Genomic DNA, 16,577 nt, shown 5'->3' on the forward strand with positions numbered 1-16,577 from the left:
CTAAGCTGACTAATCTTTTAAATGTTACCTTCAAAACTGCAAACAGACTTGTACTCATTGGCCGAAGCATTTTGCAGACTGTTAAATAAATTAATCCACAAAAATTCAAAGTATGCCAAATAGCTGGAGGAAGAGTAGAAGCTGACTTTGCGACTTAGCAGATGTGGATTTCTGTTGTACTGTCAGAGAAAAGCAGGAGCCACACGTTGCAGTGAAATCGGTTGGGCTCAGCATGAGAGAAGCCAGACGAAGGTTATCAGGACTTTTGCTTTTCTTGGCTATAGGAAAAGAATCTTGGCTTGCATCCTGCTTGGATAGAAATCACCTTGTGCCACTGAATTCAGTGGGAGTTTTACCCATGGGGTAATTATTGTGGCAGGTTCAAATGTCCGTGTCTGTTTTTTAAGATAAGTGGATGAAACTATGACCTTGCATTAGAGATATTTTTTAAATTATTTTCTGCCTTGACAATGGATAACTATGTTTACTATTGCTTTGTAAACACAAAGCTGGTTACTAATGAGATGAGTAAAAGGGAGAGGTTTAGCTGGGGTGGCCAGGGAGGAGGAGGTGATTTTATGATGACCTAAGTACATCAGATTTCAGTTTAAATGTCAGAGTGGCAGGCTGCTCTCCAGCAACCCTGCTCACGTTGGGAAGTCGCTGCTGATCTGAAAGACCCTTATTTCTCTAAACTCCAGGGAATGCAGCAACACCAACATGTTTACTCGACCTGCTTTGGGATGTGAGCTGAACAGCTTGTTTGTGCTTGTTTGGTGAAGGACATCTCTTGGAGATGCTGAACTGGGCCAAGTTCCTGAACTGAAATGGAGTTGACTTGGAGTCGATACATTCATTGATTTCTGAGTGTTGTGAATTCATGCTGTTAACCACTTCGGAATCAGAGTAAAGGGAAGAGCACTGATTTTGTAACTCTGAAGAGTCTAACTAAGGGGGAAAGTCAAGCAGTAAAATACAGCATAGAGTACACGAAGCTTTCAAACTCTCAGGATTTCCCTGAGCAGTCTGCATTGGTACCAAACTTGTTCTTCAAAAGTCTAAGAAACTGTTGATGGGCCTAGAAGCTTGACCTGGAAACTTCAAAAGAAAACCATGACCCTTCTCGCAGCGTAGGATTCAGACTCATCCACTGCAGGAAATCCTCTGATTAAGCTGGAAGAAGGTTTATGGCTGTAAGTTTATCTTTTATTGGTACAAACCAGTCTGACCATACCTCAGCTTCTGGACAGTAACTGTTAAGAATCTCATGGCATTACCTTCAGCGGGAGAATATTTTGGTTGACTTAAAGTTAGAACAGATCTGAAGAAGGAAATAAAAGGAGTTTAGATGCTTAGATCATAACCATCCTAATGAAAACCCTGCTTGGTGCCCGTCTCATCCTTCAGGTACCCCAGCTGCAAAGCAGCCTTGTTCTCCAGGCAGGTATAGTAGCATCTTAATGTTGGCAGTTCTGATTTAGCTTGATGACGCTTCAAAGCCAGATTCAACAGCTGAGGTGTTCTCATGGCGTGTATGGTACTTTCACGCTCTGACAGAACCAAGGTCCATGGCTGTCCAGTTTATTTGGTGCTTCCTTTCGAAACCTGGCCAACAGAGGCTAGTGATGCCTTCCCTGCTTGTCTTCAGCATTTGCTGAGTCTAGAAGATGGTGTGTGTTTTTGTAGATTTTTAGTGCCTGAAAAAAAGGAATTAGAATTTCAGGTTCTTCTTTAAGGACCTGCTCATGTATTTTGTCCACATATTATGGCACAAATACATTCCTTAATAAAGCAGGGTACAGTCATGATTCCTGTTTATCAAAGCTGTTTTTCCTGAGTTCTCTGAGCTTTCACACATTATAAGAGAGAGAAGAGAGACCCCATGTTCCAGGGCAACCAGTATCGTGTGGTCAGAGCACTGTTCCAGCAACCAGGAGCCGTGGGTTTGACCTCTCTTTGGTGAAGCCAGGTGTCCCAGTCCTTTGCACTTTGTCCAGCAGCTACCCTGCCTGAAGGGAGTGATGTGCCAGGGGGGGTTCAGAACGGATATTTGGAACAATTTCTTCCCCAAAGGGCTGTGGGGCATTGGAACAGGCTGCCCAGGGCAGTGCTGGAGTCACCATCCCTGGAGGGTTGGACAGACGGACATGAGGTTCTCAGGACATGGGCTAGAGGTGGACTTGGCAGTGCTGGGTTAATAGTTGGACTCAATGATCCACCTGCTGTACCACCTCCCATCCTTAGTGATCCCATGATGATAGTTCTGGGTCTCACTGCTGAGATACCAAAGTCTGTAGTTCATCAAACCTTGAAGTCAAAGAGACTCCAAGAACACAGGGCTGGTGATGTCTCTGAAGAAGCTGTGCTATCTACCTTTATTCCTCTATTTCTCCCATATCCTGAGTGTTCGTGCAGCCACGTGGTGATCTTGACTGGGAAATAACCAGCTTAAAAACTGATCCTGAACAAAGTTGCTTTTAGCTAGCTCGTATCTCCATCCCAGTTCATCCTGTGGCCCAAAACCAGTGTGCCATCCCAGGAGGGTCAGGAGGCTCCGCGGGGGTGAATAACAACTTATTTCAGTGGTGCTGCCGGTGTAATGTGGCTTAAAGCACTTGTCAGAACACAGCCTCATTGTCTGGTGTGGCACAGGGCGCCTCAGCGCCAGAAACAAAGTTCCAGATTTTGTTTCAAGGGGCCTTACATTTTAGGCACCACAAAACATAGTCCTTTTTTTCCAGCAAGGCGAGAGAAATAAATATAGCTGACAATGAACATCCAGCACCTGATGTCAAACATCAGCCTCTTATAAATGTACAAGTCCATTTCCCACAGAAGCAGAATTATGGAATCAATGCTTTACACCGATCTGCATTCTGTACAGGACGGACTCTGCAATGTGTCCAGCAAGACTTGGGAACGTTTCAGCTTCCCGAGATGTGTGTCCCAGCACACGGCGCTATGAGGCAATGCAGCGGCTTAGGAAATAGTCCCAGCAGGGCCGCTCGAAAGCAAACAATGAAGCAGAAATCATCTGAGACGCCTGTTGTTAGGCTTGAATCACATTGCAGTTCTGTGGCCGTAAATCACTGCGTGTTAATAAAATACTTCTTTCCAATAGCAGCGTTTCAGTGAGGATTATTGGTTTATAGAGGCAGGATAAATTCTAGCATGCAAGCTGGTTTACACTGAGAAGACATAAATGATAGAGGAGATGTGCCTGCCAATAGTATTAGTCTATGCTTTTATTTGATTTGATGAATGAATAGAAATAGGTTGTTTGTATTCCTTAGGAATAAAATCGTGGCCTCTGAAATTGCCAGGTGCATGGCAGGCTGAGCACAGGCCATAGTGCAGACTGTTACACAGGGCAAAATGTTTCCTTGATCTGTCTCTGACCTGATGGACAGATTCTGAAATTGTCCATATGAAAACAAAATCTTTCCTGTTTCTTGCCAAACTTCATAGTCAGCAGGATTTCTGAATGAATACTCTATCAATGGAATCTCTTGGGGTGTATTTAAATAAGCACCTTATTCTCTGGAAATGCTTTTGGAAAGCGGTTGTGAGGTTTCCCACTTTTTTTAATTTAAAAAAAAAATTTTGATACATATTGTTCTTCATGGAAGAAACACTTATTGAGTGTAAAGCAAATAAGGTCCTGTCTTAAATAGAAAGCCATGGTACAAATGAGATTAATTGAAAAGTAAATACGTGTAACTTAGGACGTGAGAATTGCTTATGTAAAAGATATCTCTGGGGAGCAGAGTAACCCCAGTGTTATAGAGCCTTGGCCTTGACATGTTACTGGAAAACCTCAGAACTCAAAATGGTGAAGAAAGGTCATTTTGCCTGAAAAACTGTTAATGCGAATTGAATGCATTAGGTTCAGTTCGTTAACACCACTGTTTTGGGCAGTTCATCTCAATCCCTAATTCAGACATACCACGGGATTTAATGAATTATGTTCTGATATTCCAAGTCTTATCTTCTGCAAGCCTTATCTCACCTAACCTAACGGGGAAAATTGTTAAGTAAACTGAAAAGTTCACATTTGCAGAGAATGCAGCTTCTCTTTCCAACTTCTGCCTCCGTCCTTCAGGCTCTTGGAAGAGCCCAAGTTGCGGGATGCTGAAGAATCACCTGCAGATATTTGCAGGGACTTCATTTTCTTTTACCCTTTTCCTATTGAAAGGCAGAACATGAAGCCCAGGATTGACTAACGGCTGTTCCTTGTTCTTCTGCGGAAAGCCCACGTCCTTCATCACCGGGATATCGCCACAGACAGGGTATGTATATAAGATTCCATGGGTTGTGGGTTTTTTCTTTTTATTTTGATTTTTTCCTAAAATAACCCAGTGTTTAATTGTTTTGGATTAACTTGTATTTCAATTTCTTCCTGTGCTCAGGCACACAAAGCACACTTTTGAATATAAAGACACAACATCTGTTAGCCCTGATTGTTTCCAAATGAAGTGTTACTAAGAGCTCTGTTTATTTTTTGCAGTCTTTTATGAAAACACTGGGGTTTTATGCCACTGGTTCTGGCTGAAGATATTTTGCTGTGTCCAGCTCTTAAATAAGTGGCTCATATTCCCCAAGACTCTGGTTTCGATCTGACAAGTCATCATGGTTACACGTTAGATGAACATTAAAGATGTCTAGGGTGATGTTATTCACGGCCTTACAATACAACATATAAACTTATATTTGTATCATTTCACCACAGAAAACTGACTAACAGTTTTAGGGAGAAGAAAATTGTTAATAAATATGGATTTGGGTTAAAAAAAGAGTCATGGCAAGAAAGAAATTCTACTGAATGAGCTCGAATATTTGTTTCAGCTCTTTCAAAATGAAACAATTTGATTTTCTCTTGCAGACGTTTTGGAAAATAGCCTCTTTTTTAAACCTGAAATGAAAATTAAGTAATTTAAATCAAACAAAATAAAAAACTTGAACCCAAATCAGTCTGTTTCACTTACAAATCACTTTCTATAACAGACAACTTTATTCCTTTCTATCTTTTCTTCTTCGTGTTTGGCCAGCAAATAGAAAATTGATGAGTTTTCTTTCTTTGCTTGGATCTCTGCACAAATGTTTCTCAATAATTTCCCAGTGCGAGTGTTCAGGCCATAACGTTCTTGCATCAAAGCGTAGGATATTCAACATGCAGTGGAGTTTTGGTAAGATTTGTATCATCCTGGCTTTCGGGGAAAGATGATTCATTCAGCTCCACAGCTTCCTTATAGTGATCTAAATCTAGGATATTGATTTTTTAAATTTGATGCAGCTGTTAATATTCAGAGAGCACAGAGCGCGCAGTTTGTGGGTTGCCAGCCCGCGGTCCTGCTGACCCGCCAGCGCGACAGCTGCTCAAACACTTGGGCTGGGATTCCCGTACGATACCTGGAGCTGTTCTGCAAACAACTATCAAACCCCACACACATTCACATGTGTGAAAAACAATGAGGAGAGCTTGAGTAACAAAGAAACAAACAAAAATCAGCCTAATTTTCATTGGGTTAATCCATGGTAGCAATGCTATCAAGAACAGCCATTGATTTTTTTTTTCTGCAGGCTGAATTTGTATAATGAAATATTTGAATACAAGTTTGGCACAGTAAATCTGGATTCCCCCTCTTTTAAAAGCATTACCCAGTACATAGAATCATAGAATGGTTCGGGTGGGAAGGGACCTTCAAGCTCCCCCAGTGCCCCCCCTGCCGTGAGCAGGGACATCTTCACCAGCTCAGGGTGCTCAGAGCCCCGTCCAGCCTGGCCTGGGATGTCTCCAGGGATGGTTCAGCCACCACCTCTCTGGGCAGCCAGTTCCAGGCTCTCACCATCCTCATGGGGAAGAATTTCTTCCTTATATCTTATCTAGATCTCCTCACTTCCAGTTTAAAGCCATCACCCCTTGTCCTGTCACTCCACTTGTTACAAAACAAGTCCCTCTCCAGCTTTCCTGTAGGTCCCTTTAGGTACTGGGTGCTGCTCCAAGGTCTCCCCAGAGCCTTCTCCTCTCCCAACCCCAACTGTCAGCCTGTCCTCTCAGCAGAGCTGCTCCAGCCTCTGAGCCTCTTCATGGCCTCAGGACTCGCTCCAACACTCAGTAATATGGTAGGTTAGATTGCAAACACTGGGAGTTGCCTCTTGTATAAGTCTAGACTGCAGGTCATTGCTTTACCGAAGATGCTGCTGGTGATTGTCAGTGACTACCAGGAGGAAAGACTCCAGGCGTTGTCATTTCAGAAGCGGTAGGAATAATTCATACCAGTATAAAACCATTTCCAGCCAACTTGTGCAACTGGGCATTTCCAGGATTATGACAGCGCCAAGAATATTAGTTAGCACCAGGCTGAATGCTGTAATCTTGTTTTTTTAGTGTGTAAGGCAATGATCAGAGACACCAGCTTGTTCCTCTTGAGCTCACAGCCTGAGAACTATGCCCACGCATATAAGCAAATCCATAGCCTAACTTCACAGAAGGTTGGAAAATGGGTGACAGAGACCCAATACATCATACTAAACAACATAAGATAAAACATGGTAAAATACTGAGTCAGCTCAGCGTTAGGAAAAGACAGAAAATTGGTTTCCTCAGAAACCGAAGCAGACAGCAGGAGGGAGGTGAGAAAATGAATGTGTGGTGGGGTAGGAAATGAGTGTTGCAGACATAAAGAGACATCTTAAGCAATGACTGCTGAGACTAATTCACCGAGTATGTTATCACCATCTCCATCTGCTGGGGTTTCACAAAGGAATTCAGCACAATGCTGCAAAGCAGATTAATGCGGATGGTTAGTTTTTGTGGGACTGCCCTTGAGCTGACAAGGACACCGGGAGACCAAGGACGATTCTGCCACCACCGCGCCGGGGTCCAGGATGGGAAGCAAACGTTTGGTTTGCCAAAGGAGCAACATTTTGTCCCTGTATTGAGGTACAAACTCTGACACACCTGCCCCAGACTTTTAAGGGTTTTACATCGCTGTATTTCTGCAGCCGCTGGATAAAACGCACGACGAGTTCGGTAGCTTCCAAGGTTTTCCAAAATGCTGAGTTTATGGAGGAGCGATGCAATGCTGGGCCATCCATTTCTGTTCCACCCTGTGTCTCATACATTCATTTTTTAATCTATCTACCAGGAATATCGATCAGAAACAATGTGCTAAGAACACAGAGCAGGAGACATTTTGATGACCACCTATAAAGAAAATTTTTCTGAAGTATGTAGGTACTTGGCACGATATGCTCAGGTGTTTGTGCACAAACTCATGGGAGTATTTTGCTTCTGAAAATTCGCTACCTGCCCATGTACATCTTGGAGTATGAAAATAAGTCAAAGATGGTATGAGGTGGACAAATGAGTGGGATTTAAAGTAAAGCAGGTGAAAAATAGCAATCAGCTGTTCAGCATTTATATGCTCAATATCCATTGGAGGCTCACTTAATGGAAAGGCTCTTAATTCACAGACTTAAATTAGATGTTCAGAGCTATATAGTGGGAATACATGTGCTATGTTGGATGCCAGTGAAATAACTATAAACATAGGAGATTGAAACCAGCCCTTGTGAATGCTTTGTTTCTTTAGTTATAAAGAAAAAACAATTAACATGTTTATTTTGTAGGCAATACTTTTGTCATTTTTGCAACAACTTATGCAATATCTCACTAAACATGTAATGTGAGGAATGTGATTTTTACTGCACTCTTTAATGTAGTTATTAGTTCATTCTGTCCACTTGGTGCATTGTAATTATTGCCAGCATAGAGATCATTCTCATGGTACCACAAAACTGAGTAGTCACATAATTAGTGTAGATAAATAAACCGTCAAAGAGGAAAAACATTGATTTCCTTTCTGTGGAAGTAATTATTCACTGCAGCTGATTAACTGTCCTTTGTAGGCATAAATAATTATCCCTACTATTTCACACATGAGAAGATTTCTTAGAATTACCCATTCTCGAAAGCGTGTAAACTTACAGGAATGGTTCTTTCCCCAAACTGCTTGAACACAAAGTCTTTCTTACAAATATTGTCTCCATGTGGTTGAACAGGCTGCCCAGGGAGGTTGTGGAGTCTCCTTCTCTGGAGACATTCAAAACCCGCCTGGACATGTTCCTGTGCGACCTCACCTAGGTGTTCCTGCTCCAGCAGGGGGATTGGACTAGATGATCTTTTGAGGTCCCTTCCAATCCCAAACATACTGTGATACTGTGATACTGTGAATGGGCGCCAGTGATTTGGCTCTGGTCTTGCTTTCACCGGCGTAAAAATAGTTAATATACAATGTTTTTAACAAGTATTGTGATGTAAATACCTGATGGCTCATATACATTTGCCAGGCACTAATATTTTTATGGACATGCTTACTAAAAAAGAAGCACATCGCCTTTAAAGCCTCTGATTATCAGGTCTTTTATGTGCATATCACAGGGATATATGTATCCTTAAAATGTTCATAATGTTTCAGTGTATCGTGGTGCTCAGCACAACACAAATGTTTAGTTGACTGGAGGTATTTTGGGCTAACTCTCTCTTGGTATTTCCCGTTAAAGCTTCTCCACTTTGGCTGGAAAACAAAATAGTTGTTTCTAAAAGGAGCAGAGAAGCATTCTAAGAACACTGGATGTCGTGATTTTTCCTGCATTGGCTCTTTGATATCAAGTATTGAGTGGACAATCCTCGAATGTCTTAACTATGGCCCGAAGGGACTAAATTCTGTACATCTGACTCTTTGCATATATTAATTGTGCAATTGAATATTAATATTTTTACATACACCCAGATACACCCCCAAATTGTTGCAGTTTGCTTCGCGATGGCTGGAGTTGGAAGTTCTTTGTTCCTTTTGGCGCTGCTTGGCAGCCTTGGCAGGCTGTTTGTCTTGGCGTCCCCTGCCACGTTACCCATTCTTCAGTGTCATGGTCTAAAAATGGTGGTTACTACATTTTGCGATTTTTTAAAGTTTATGCAGTTTGAAAATATAAACATAGAAAAACATCCACGAGGCACTTTTGAACTTTATATCTGTATATATTTTTAACTTTGATAGATTCAACTATTTTATTGAGAATTACTGTCACTATAGGACTTCAACTGACAAATATTTTAACTTGGCAAATGTTCAGATTCTTTATAAGTGAATCCATTATGCTCTCCTAACATCTGCTCTTAATAATCCCAAATGTTTTTGGTGTATTCTACTTTCACATGAAGTTTTGTGTTTGCTTTGTTTTAACTAAAGCACCATTACACAGAGTAGTTAATTCTTACCTCATTGATGTTGCCGATAAAAATGGGCATTGGTTTCAATGAGATTTAAACTAGGAGACAAAGTTGAATAAGTTTCAAAATATTTAGTTATAAGACAAAATAGTCTCTGAAAGTTTAACTTAACACTGTGGCAATAAATAGTAAAATCATTGGCCGAGTAAGTTCTCACGTTATAAATTTCTTCTAAAATTGCATCATCTGAAGCATATAGGGGACACAAAACGTCAGGAAATCCGATTAGAACCTCCTTTTGTCTTTCCTTTAAGTAGAAAATATGTGTGACAATTCAGAACACAGGTTTTGTAAATGCACTGGGGAGGGAGTTTCTCACTAGTGCAAAACATCAATGTGAGAGTTCAATCCGCTCTTTTGCACAACACACTGTTTCTGTAACGGTTTTCAACTTCCTCTAAACCAGAAAACATACAAAAAAAAAAAGAGAGATTGGAAAAGCAAGGTGATATATTCATGTAGGCCCACCAAATCTCATTGGTTTCCTTCATTTTGGCTGCGTTTAATACTTAAAGCATCTTCTTGTCAAAGGCATTTTCCTAGAATCACAGGATGGTTTGGGTTGAAGGGCCCTTCCCAGCTCGCCCAGTGCCACCCCTGCCATGGGCAGGGCCATGTCCCTCTGGCGCTGGTGGCCCCATGGCTGGATGAATTACTGCAGTTGGGGTCTCACCAGCGCGGAGTAGATTTCATTTTAAATGAAACAGCTATTCCAAAAACCTGCCTTGTTATTTTAAAAAGCATTCTCACTAACAGCGAATGCCAGACTAGGATTTTGTATCAACCAAAGCATCATCTGGAAAATACATGACACAATTCTGCACTGATACTGTGGAATCCTTTGCTGGAGCGCCGTGTTTGGTTTTGGCGTGACACTTGGCCAAGGACGCGCGCCACCTGGACAGGGGACAGGGGACAGGAATGAGAACAATCAAGAGTCTGGAAAACATGACCTACAGCAAAGATGAAAAGAGCAGCATGTTTATTTTTAAAGAAGGACTTGAAGCAAGAGACAATAGTTGTAACATAACTTTCTGTTACTTTAGTCCACTGAAGCAAAAAGAAGAAATAGGCTAAAGCTGCAGCAGGAAGGTTTTAGTTAATACAAGATGTTTTGGTTAAGGAAGGTATTTAAAATGGTAGGAAGAGTTAAGCACCAGGAGGCTGTGGAATTGCCACTGCTGCAGGTTCATAGAACGAGCTGCACAAGCATCTGCCAGGAATGATTCAGGTGTAATTCTTTCTGCCCTGTGGCCTGTGGTTGGGATCTGCTGGTTCTTACGGTCTCCATGGGGGTCCTGGAGTGTGGAAGAATCCTTCGACTTGTACCTTGACAGCTCAGTTCAGGAAAAAAAAAATGATTGAAATAAGATAAAATTTGTTTAAAAAGAGATAGAAATAAGGTAGGGCTGCAAGTGGCCTTCTTTGAAACAACAGCACCTCCTCAAACAGCATCCAAAATAAGTTCAGTGCTCTGTGCTAAAACTTCTCTGGAGTTCTGGTTTGAAATTGTCTGCTGCTTTTCAGCCTAAATTTAACTCTTTATGGGACAGGATGATATTGTTGGGCTTTTTCCTTTCTTTAGGTTAAATAGCTCTTCTGTCATTCTCAGGTTTCCCATAATGTGAATTCAGTCAGTGTTGTCACATTCCCCCCTTTCACATCAGCTGTTTTCGGTTTTTCTCATAAGAATAATTAGCCTCAATTTTCCCTTTATCTCTTTCCTTACATTGCTTTTTCCTACTCGACCGAGTGATTTTTTCTGAGTGAGATTGCAGTTTCTTGCAAGAAACCTCCCAGTGTAAGGCCTTCCACTGCACACCTTTCCATTCAAACACGTCATTCTTGCTATTCTATATCACCACCAGTAATATATGAATTGTAGAATACAAAAGCTATAAATATTTCCCTGTTTTTATTAATGTATAAATAGAAGAAAAATGAAATGTTTAGGTGCTTAATATTTAAATGAATGCAACGGAGATTCATGACCCACATACACTAGTGTTATTTTTTTAAAAATCCCTTCATCCTCAGTGCTTCATCCATTAAGCTATGGGATTTTTTATTCTGTCTGTCATTGCCATTTATCTTATATCACTGTGGCCTTCGCAGCACAGTTTGAGAACCACCAAGTGAGGTGCTCACTTGGAACTCTAGTCCAACACAGAATCACTTTCATATAGTGTTTCTTAACATATGCATGTATGGAAAGAGTCAAGGAAAGCTCCCGCCTAAATTTATGTAAGATTTGTCTGGGATGTATTTAAATGTGGAGAACTTGGAAGAAAACTGAAGAACATACTGTCAGAGGAACATCTGAAAGTGCTGGCGTGCAGCTGTGGAATATCTTCTTGTTGCGAGAGGTTCTGCTGGGATTTGCAGATGAAAACTCTCCCTCGGGAGGCAGATGTATGGGACTGAATGTGTTACTTTATTAGCACTGCAAGCTGCACAGATTGACTTCTAGGCTGAGTCTGGAGCATACGTTTAATGTTAGCACAACAGCAAACATTAAGTTGTTTCCTCAGGTACCAAAATATTCACCATCCCCAATTATTCTTCAGTATAAAACATGTACTGAACCCCATGGAGCTTTCGGTGTTGTCCAGCAAAGCTGAATCCATTTGAGGGATTATTCAGAGGATATTATAGTAGATATCTGAATCCTCACTCCAAGACGGGATGACCTCTTGTGATCTCTTACAGCCTCAGTTCTCCTGTGATTCTGTGACTCATAAGCCATTATATTTATTTGGACTTATTAACAGGTAGCCTTGTTCCTGCAGGGAGGTATATATTAATTCAAACATTGGACCTTGGATAAATCAAGAGCTGCTGTCAGATACTGTCATTCTTAGAACTGTTTGCTACTTTATGTCCTTTATTTATTAAGCTGCTTTTTCTAACTGAGGCCTTTCACTGTTAACAGTTAACTTCAGTAAAAAAATAAAATATAATAATTATTGCATGAGTGTTTTTCTGAGGAATTTCAGCATGGTAGTCTATTATGAATCATCTCCAAGTTGGGATGCACTCCTTGCTTTTATGAGTTAGTCACCATTAACACATTTTTGTGATCTCGTGGGACTGGCACCCGCCTACCGCAGAACTGAACAGTTCCCTGTGGCACGGACATCTGGCTCTGATATAAAATTATTGAGCTAGCAGCTCACGTTGCAATAGCATCCACAGGGATTTGCTTGGAGGGGCAGGCAGAAAAGGTGTCCTGTGCAGAGAAGGGCATCCACATGTACTTCTTTCAGAAAGAGAAATCTTCCCATCATTCTAAGAGGATTTTCTTCATTTCAATCAGTAATTTGTCTTTTTTAGATTGCAGTGAATGATATTGCTGTTGAATTTTCAGTGGTGTTTGGTTTCCACTCCTTCCCTCATGCCTCTTCATTGTTTCTAGGCTCCCAGAAGATACCGAAATATGTCACAACTCCAAAGCAGCCAAGTGCCCGTCTCCTTCAGTCGATGGGAAATGGATGCTCCAGAACAACACGCTCAGCACCGTCTTCTCCATTCACCACCAGCCCAAAAGTCCATACTGGCATTTTCACAACTCACATCCCAGGTACTGTCAGACACATGTCTTGGATATTAATGTTTAGAAAGCAACAGGCTTCTCTCAATACACTTTCACAGAATATTGCTGGATTAGGTCTCATTCAAAAAGCTCGGCCTCTTATTGATTGGGCATTAAAGCAGAAAACAAGTAGAAATAAAGTGCCAATCTAAATCTAAATCTAAATCTAAATCTAAATCTAAAGAGAGGAAATAGAGTCGTGCTGCTACCTCTGTGCAGCGGGACAAGTCTCCAAAGCGCTTTTTTCTTGTGCTGCCAGAGGAGCTGTGCAGCGTGGTGGGACAAGCAGTGTAGCAGAGACTGGGGACCAAACCAGCAGGCAACGTCACTGGGCCCACGTCCCTCTCCATGGCAGCTCCCTGGCACAGCAGGAATGAGGACAACAAGCCACCGAGCCCTGAATGTCCCCAGCTGGTCGGAGGGAACCAACGGGGTGTCACCAGCTGTTCAGGGCCCCTGAGTGTGGCTGCATTAGGAAAAGTGTGGCCAGCAGGTTGAGGGAGGTTGTTCCTCCCCCTCTGCTCTGCCTTGGGGAGGCCACATCTGGAGTTCTGGGTTCAGTTCTGGGCTCCCCCGTTTAAGAAGGACAAGGAATCAGTGGAAGGAGTCCAGTGGTGGGCTATGAAGATGCTGAGGGGTCTGAAGCATCTTTCTGATGAGGAGAGACTGAGAGAACTGGGGCTGTTCAGCCTGGAGAAGAGAAGCTGAGAGGGATCTGATCAATGCTGATAAATATCTCCAGGGTGGGTGTCAAGAGGTTGGACCAGACTTTGTTCAGTGGTGCCCAGTGCCAGGGTGAGAGGCAGTGGGCACAGAATGAAACACAGGAGGTTCCATCTGAATATGAGGAGAATCTTCTTTGCTGGGAGGTGCCAGAGCCTGGCCCAGGCTGCCCAGAGCGGGTGTGGAGTCTCCTTCTCGGAGACATTCAAACCCACCTGGCCCGATCCTGTGTGATCTGCTCTGGTGACCCTGCGTTAGCAGGTGGGTTGGACTGGAGGATCTCCAGAGGTCCCTTCAACCCCACCCAGGCTGGGATTCTGTCAGCGGTGTGACAGAAGTCCCGGTGCCAGGCCTTGGCATCAGAGTGCACGTGAGCTTTGTCAGGAGCAAGAAAACATTGTACACCTACTGCTGCACAGCAGAGGTTCAAACTCAAATGGCTAAAGCGTGGGTGTGGACGCAGGGATGTGCTTGTAGGTGAATTTATTATAACAAGGTCTTTGCTCTCATCAGTGCTGAAGAGTGACAGGCACATGGGTGTTTTAGCAAAAGGTTCCTTGCTGCTCTAGTGCAGCGGTAAGACTCTCAACTCTCTTTCCCCACAGCTCTCCCTGCAGCATCTCTCCGAGCTGCAGGTGGAAGAACACGTGTGTGTGTCTGCGTATAGGATGTAGCCAGGCATTCCTCTCTTCATGGTAAGCCAGGAGTGATGAAGAGTATCTTCCTCATTGGTACAATAGTCATCTCTGTAAAATATTTTTGAGTAGGCCCAGAGTCCTCCACCCTTTCCTTTTCGTTTGATTTGATTGTGTCCGTGGTCGTGAGCACATCTTCCTCTGTATCTCCTGACTCAGAAGTTACGAGTGTTATCAGAACTGGAGAGCAGAGCCTTCCAATGGCTGCTGGGGAGTGGGCAGCACCAAACCATTTTCCATCCTCTCATCTTTCCCCCTTTCTGCTCTCCCACTCATGCAGAAGGAGCAGCTGCAGTATTCCCTTTCAGCCAGAAGGGAAGACAGGCAGACAGCTGTCACGCCATGAATCAGACATTAAACTGTGGTTTGGAGGGGAAGATTTTAGCTTTATTTCCCACTTGTAGAACAAAGAGCATCTGTTTTCGACACTTGCAGTTTTATGCTGATCTGGGAGTTTGACTTGCAATTTCAGATTCCATGTAGGGAAACTGAATTCAAATAGCCAATGTGAAATATTCTCCTTACATTTTTTCATTGATTAGGTCACTGTGAAGTTAAATCCAAATTATACACAAAAGAACAGAATGCTTAAATGAGAATGAGAAGTAGTATGTGTGATTCTCTTCAGTCCTGTAAATGGTGTGACTAGAAACACTGTAAGCAGACAGACTGGTTATTAGTTTTATTGCTTTTTGTGGCATTTGAAGACAGCAAGCACTGAAGAATGAACAGACTTTGGCTTGAAAATTGTTCGTGTGTGCTGCAGTAGTGGGGGATAGAATGGTTTCTTGGACACACTGGGGATCGAGAGAGCCAAAAGTGAGTCACATGGACGGCTGCAGACATCACATTTAATTGTGTAATAATAGTACAGCGAGCACAATTGGAGCAGGCTCGCTGACCTCACAGCTGAAAGCGCTATTTAAGATCTGGCTTCCAGATGTTCCAATAGGATCTAGCCAGCTGCTAGCAGAGGTTACCCTGAGCAGTTGAACAGGCAGTATTTACAGCCTAATCGTTCGGAAGAGATGATCGCACTCATTTTCTTTTCTGCTCTGCTATGGGACAAGGCTCAGACATGGGGATTCAAGGACGGAGTGCTGCATAACTCCATTTGGTTAGGTAAGAAATAATTTAATTGTGAATATTTTGCTGCAAAAGTAACCATGTTTCTTTAACAGTATAAAGATGAGCACCTAGCAATACAAGAATGAGCCCTGCATTAATATTAGCAAAATCCTGCATTGAAATCTGTGATCATTTTGTCTGAGTAGTGATTGTAAGGTTTGTCCTTATGAGGTTACTATTTTTATTATTTCTCTGGAGTGCAGGAAAAAGTAGTTATGGAATATTTCATTGGAATGTATGTTCCTACAGCATGAGGTAAAGTGAAAACAGCATTAAATAATAGTTGCTTCTAATGAAGGAAAACGAGTATGAAAAGAAACATTTGCCAAAGGAATGAATTACTTTCTGCATGAACATACTTCAGATGCCTGGGGTCCTACATATGAAACTAAATGATCTGGAAATAATAGCGATAATATTTCCTGGGTTTCTGAGAGAGTACAGAAATGTATATATTTTGGCCGTCGGTTTGTTCACATCATTAAACAGTGGAGACAAGATTCCAAAAGGGCTAGAGAAAATGCTGTGGGAATAGTTTCTTATACATCAAGTGGGTTTAAATAGCTCTTAGAGTCCTTTTATAGATCTCTATAATTATCCAAGACAACAGAAAAACATATTCAGAGTATAGTCACATAAAGGATGCTGAAAAAAAACATGCACCGAGTGCTCCGTTTTGTAGAGAAACACTTAAAACTACTTTATCGTTTCTAGAATGCTGCCTGTTTCTTTAAGGGCTATAAGGAATTCCCGTAGCCGGTACACGTTTCTGTTTTGCTCAGATGTTTCACGAGGGATTGGGGCCACACTTGAATAGCTGGTGCAGCCACCACGTGGCTCCAGCCCCTTCTCAGAGGACCGCGTGTAAATGAACAGGAACATAAATGAGAAAGAGAAGCAACCTGTATTGTTTTCCATTTGACTGCACGTTTTTAATGACTTCTTTTTCCTTCTAAACTCGGAACGCGCCGGCTGTGTCCCGGGGTTGCTGCAGGTGCTCAGGTAGGGGAGAGCTCTGGGGACGGCAGCTCGGTGGCTCCTGCACCACCTCAGTGGGCTGCTGTTCAAAAATAAGGATGACAGAGAGGAGGTTTGTGTGGATTTGAATTTAACACAGGCTGTGATGGGCATTCTCAGCCATACT

General features: G+C 42.4%; 1 protein-coding gene across 2 annotated transcripts in view; it reads left to right on the top strand.

The window, feature by feature from the left end:
- Window positions 1-16,577, top strand: part of TNFAIP6 (TNF alpha induced protein 6) — a 36,213-nt gene that overhangs the window by 10,709 nt on the left and 8,927 nt on the right. Inside the window, exons 2-3 of one of the 2 annotated variants that reach the window (XM_082055100.1) lie at window positions 4,196-4,289; window positions 12,711-12,875. In XM_082055100.1, coding sequence (XP_081911226.1) covers window positions 12,776-12,875 — 100 coding nt within the window. In that variant the 5' untranslated portion in view covers window positions 4,196-4,289; window positions 12,711-12,775. Of the gene's footprint in view, window positions 1-4,195; window positions 4,290-12,710; window positions 12,876-15,318; window positions 15,428-16,577 lie in introns of those variants that run through there. The other variant, XM_082055101.1, reaches the window with a different exon arrangement.

Source organism: Streptopelia decaocto, assembly GCF_964273445.1.
Source record: "Streptopelia decaocto genome assembly, chromosome: 6".
NCBI lineage: Eukaryota > Metazoa > Chordata > Aves > Columbiformes > Columbidae > Streptopelia > Streptopelia decaocto.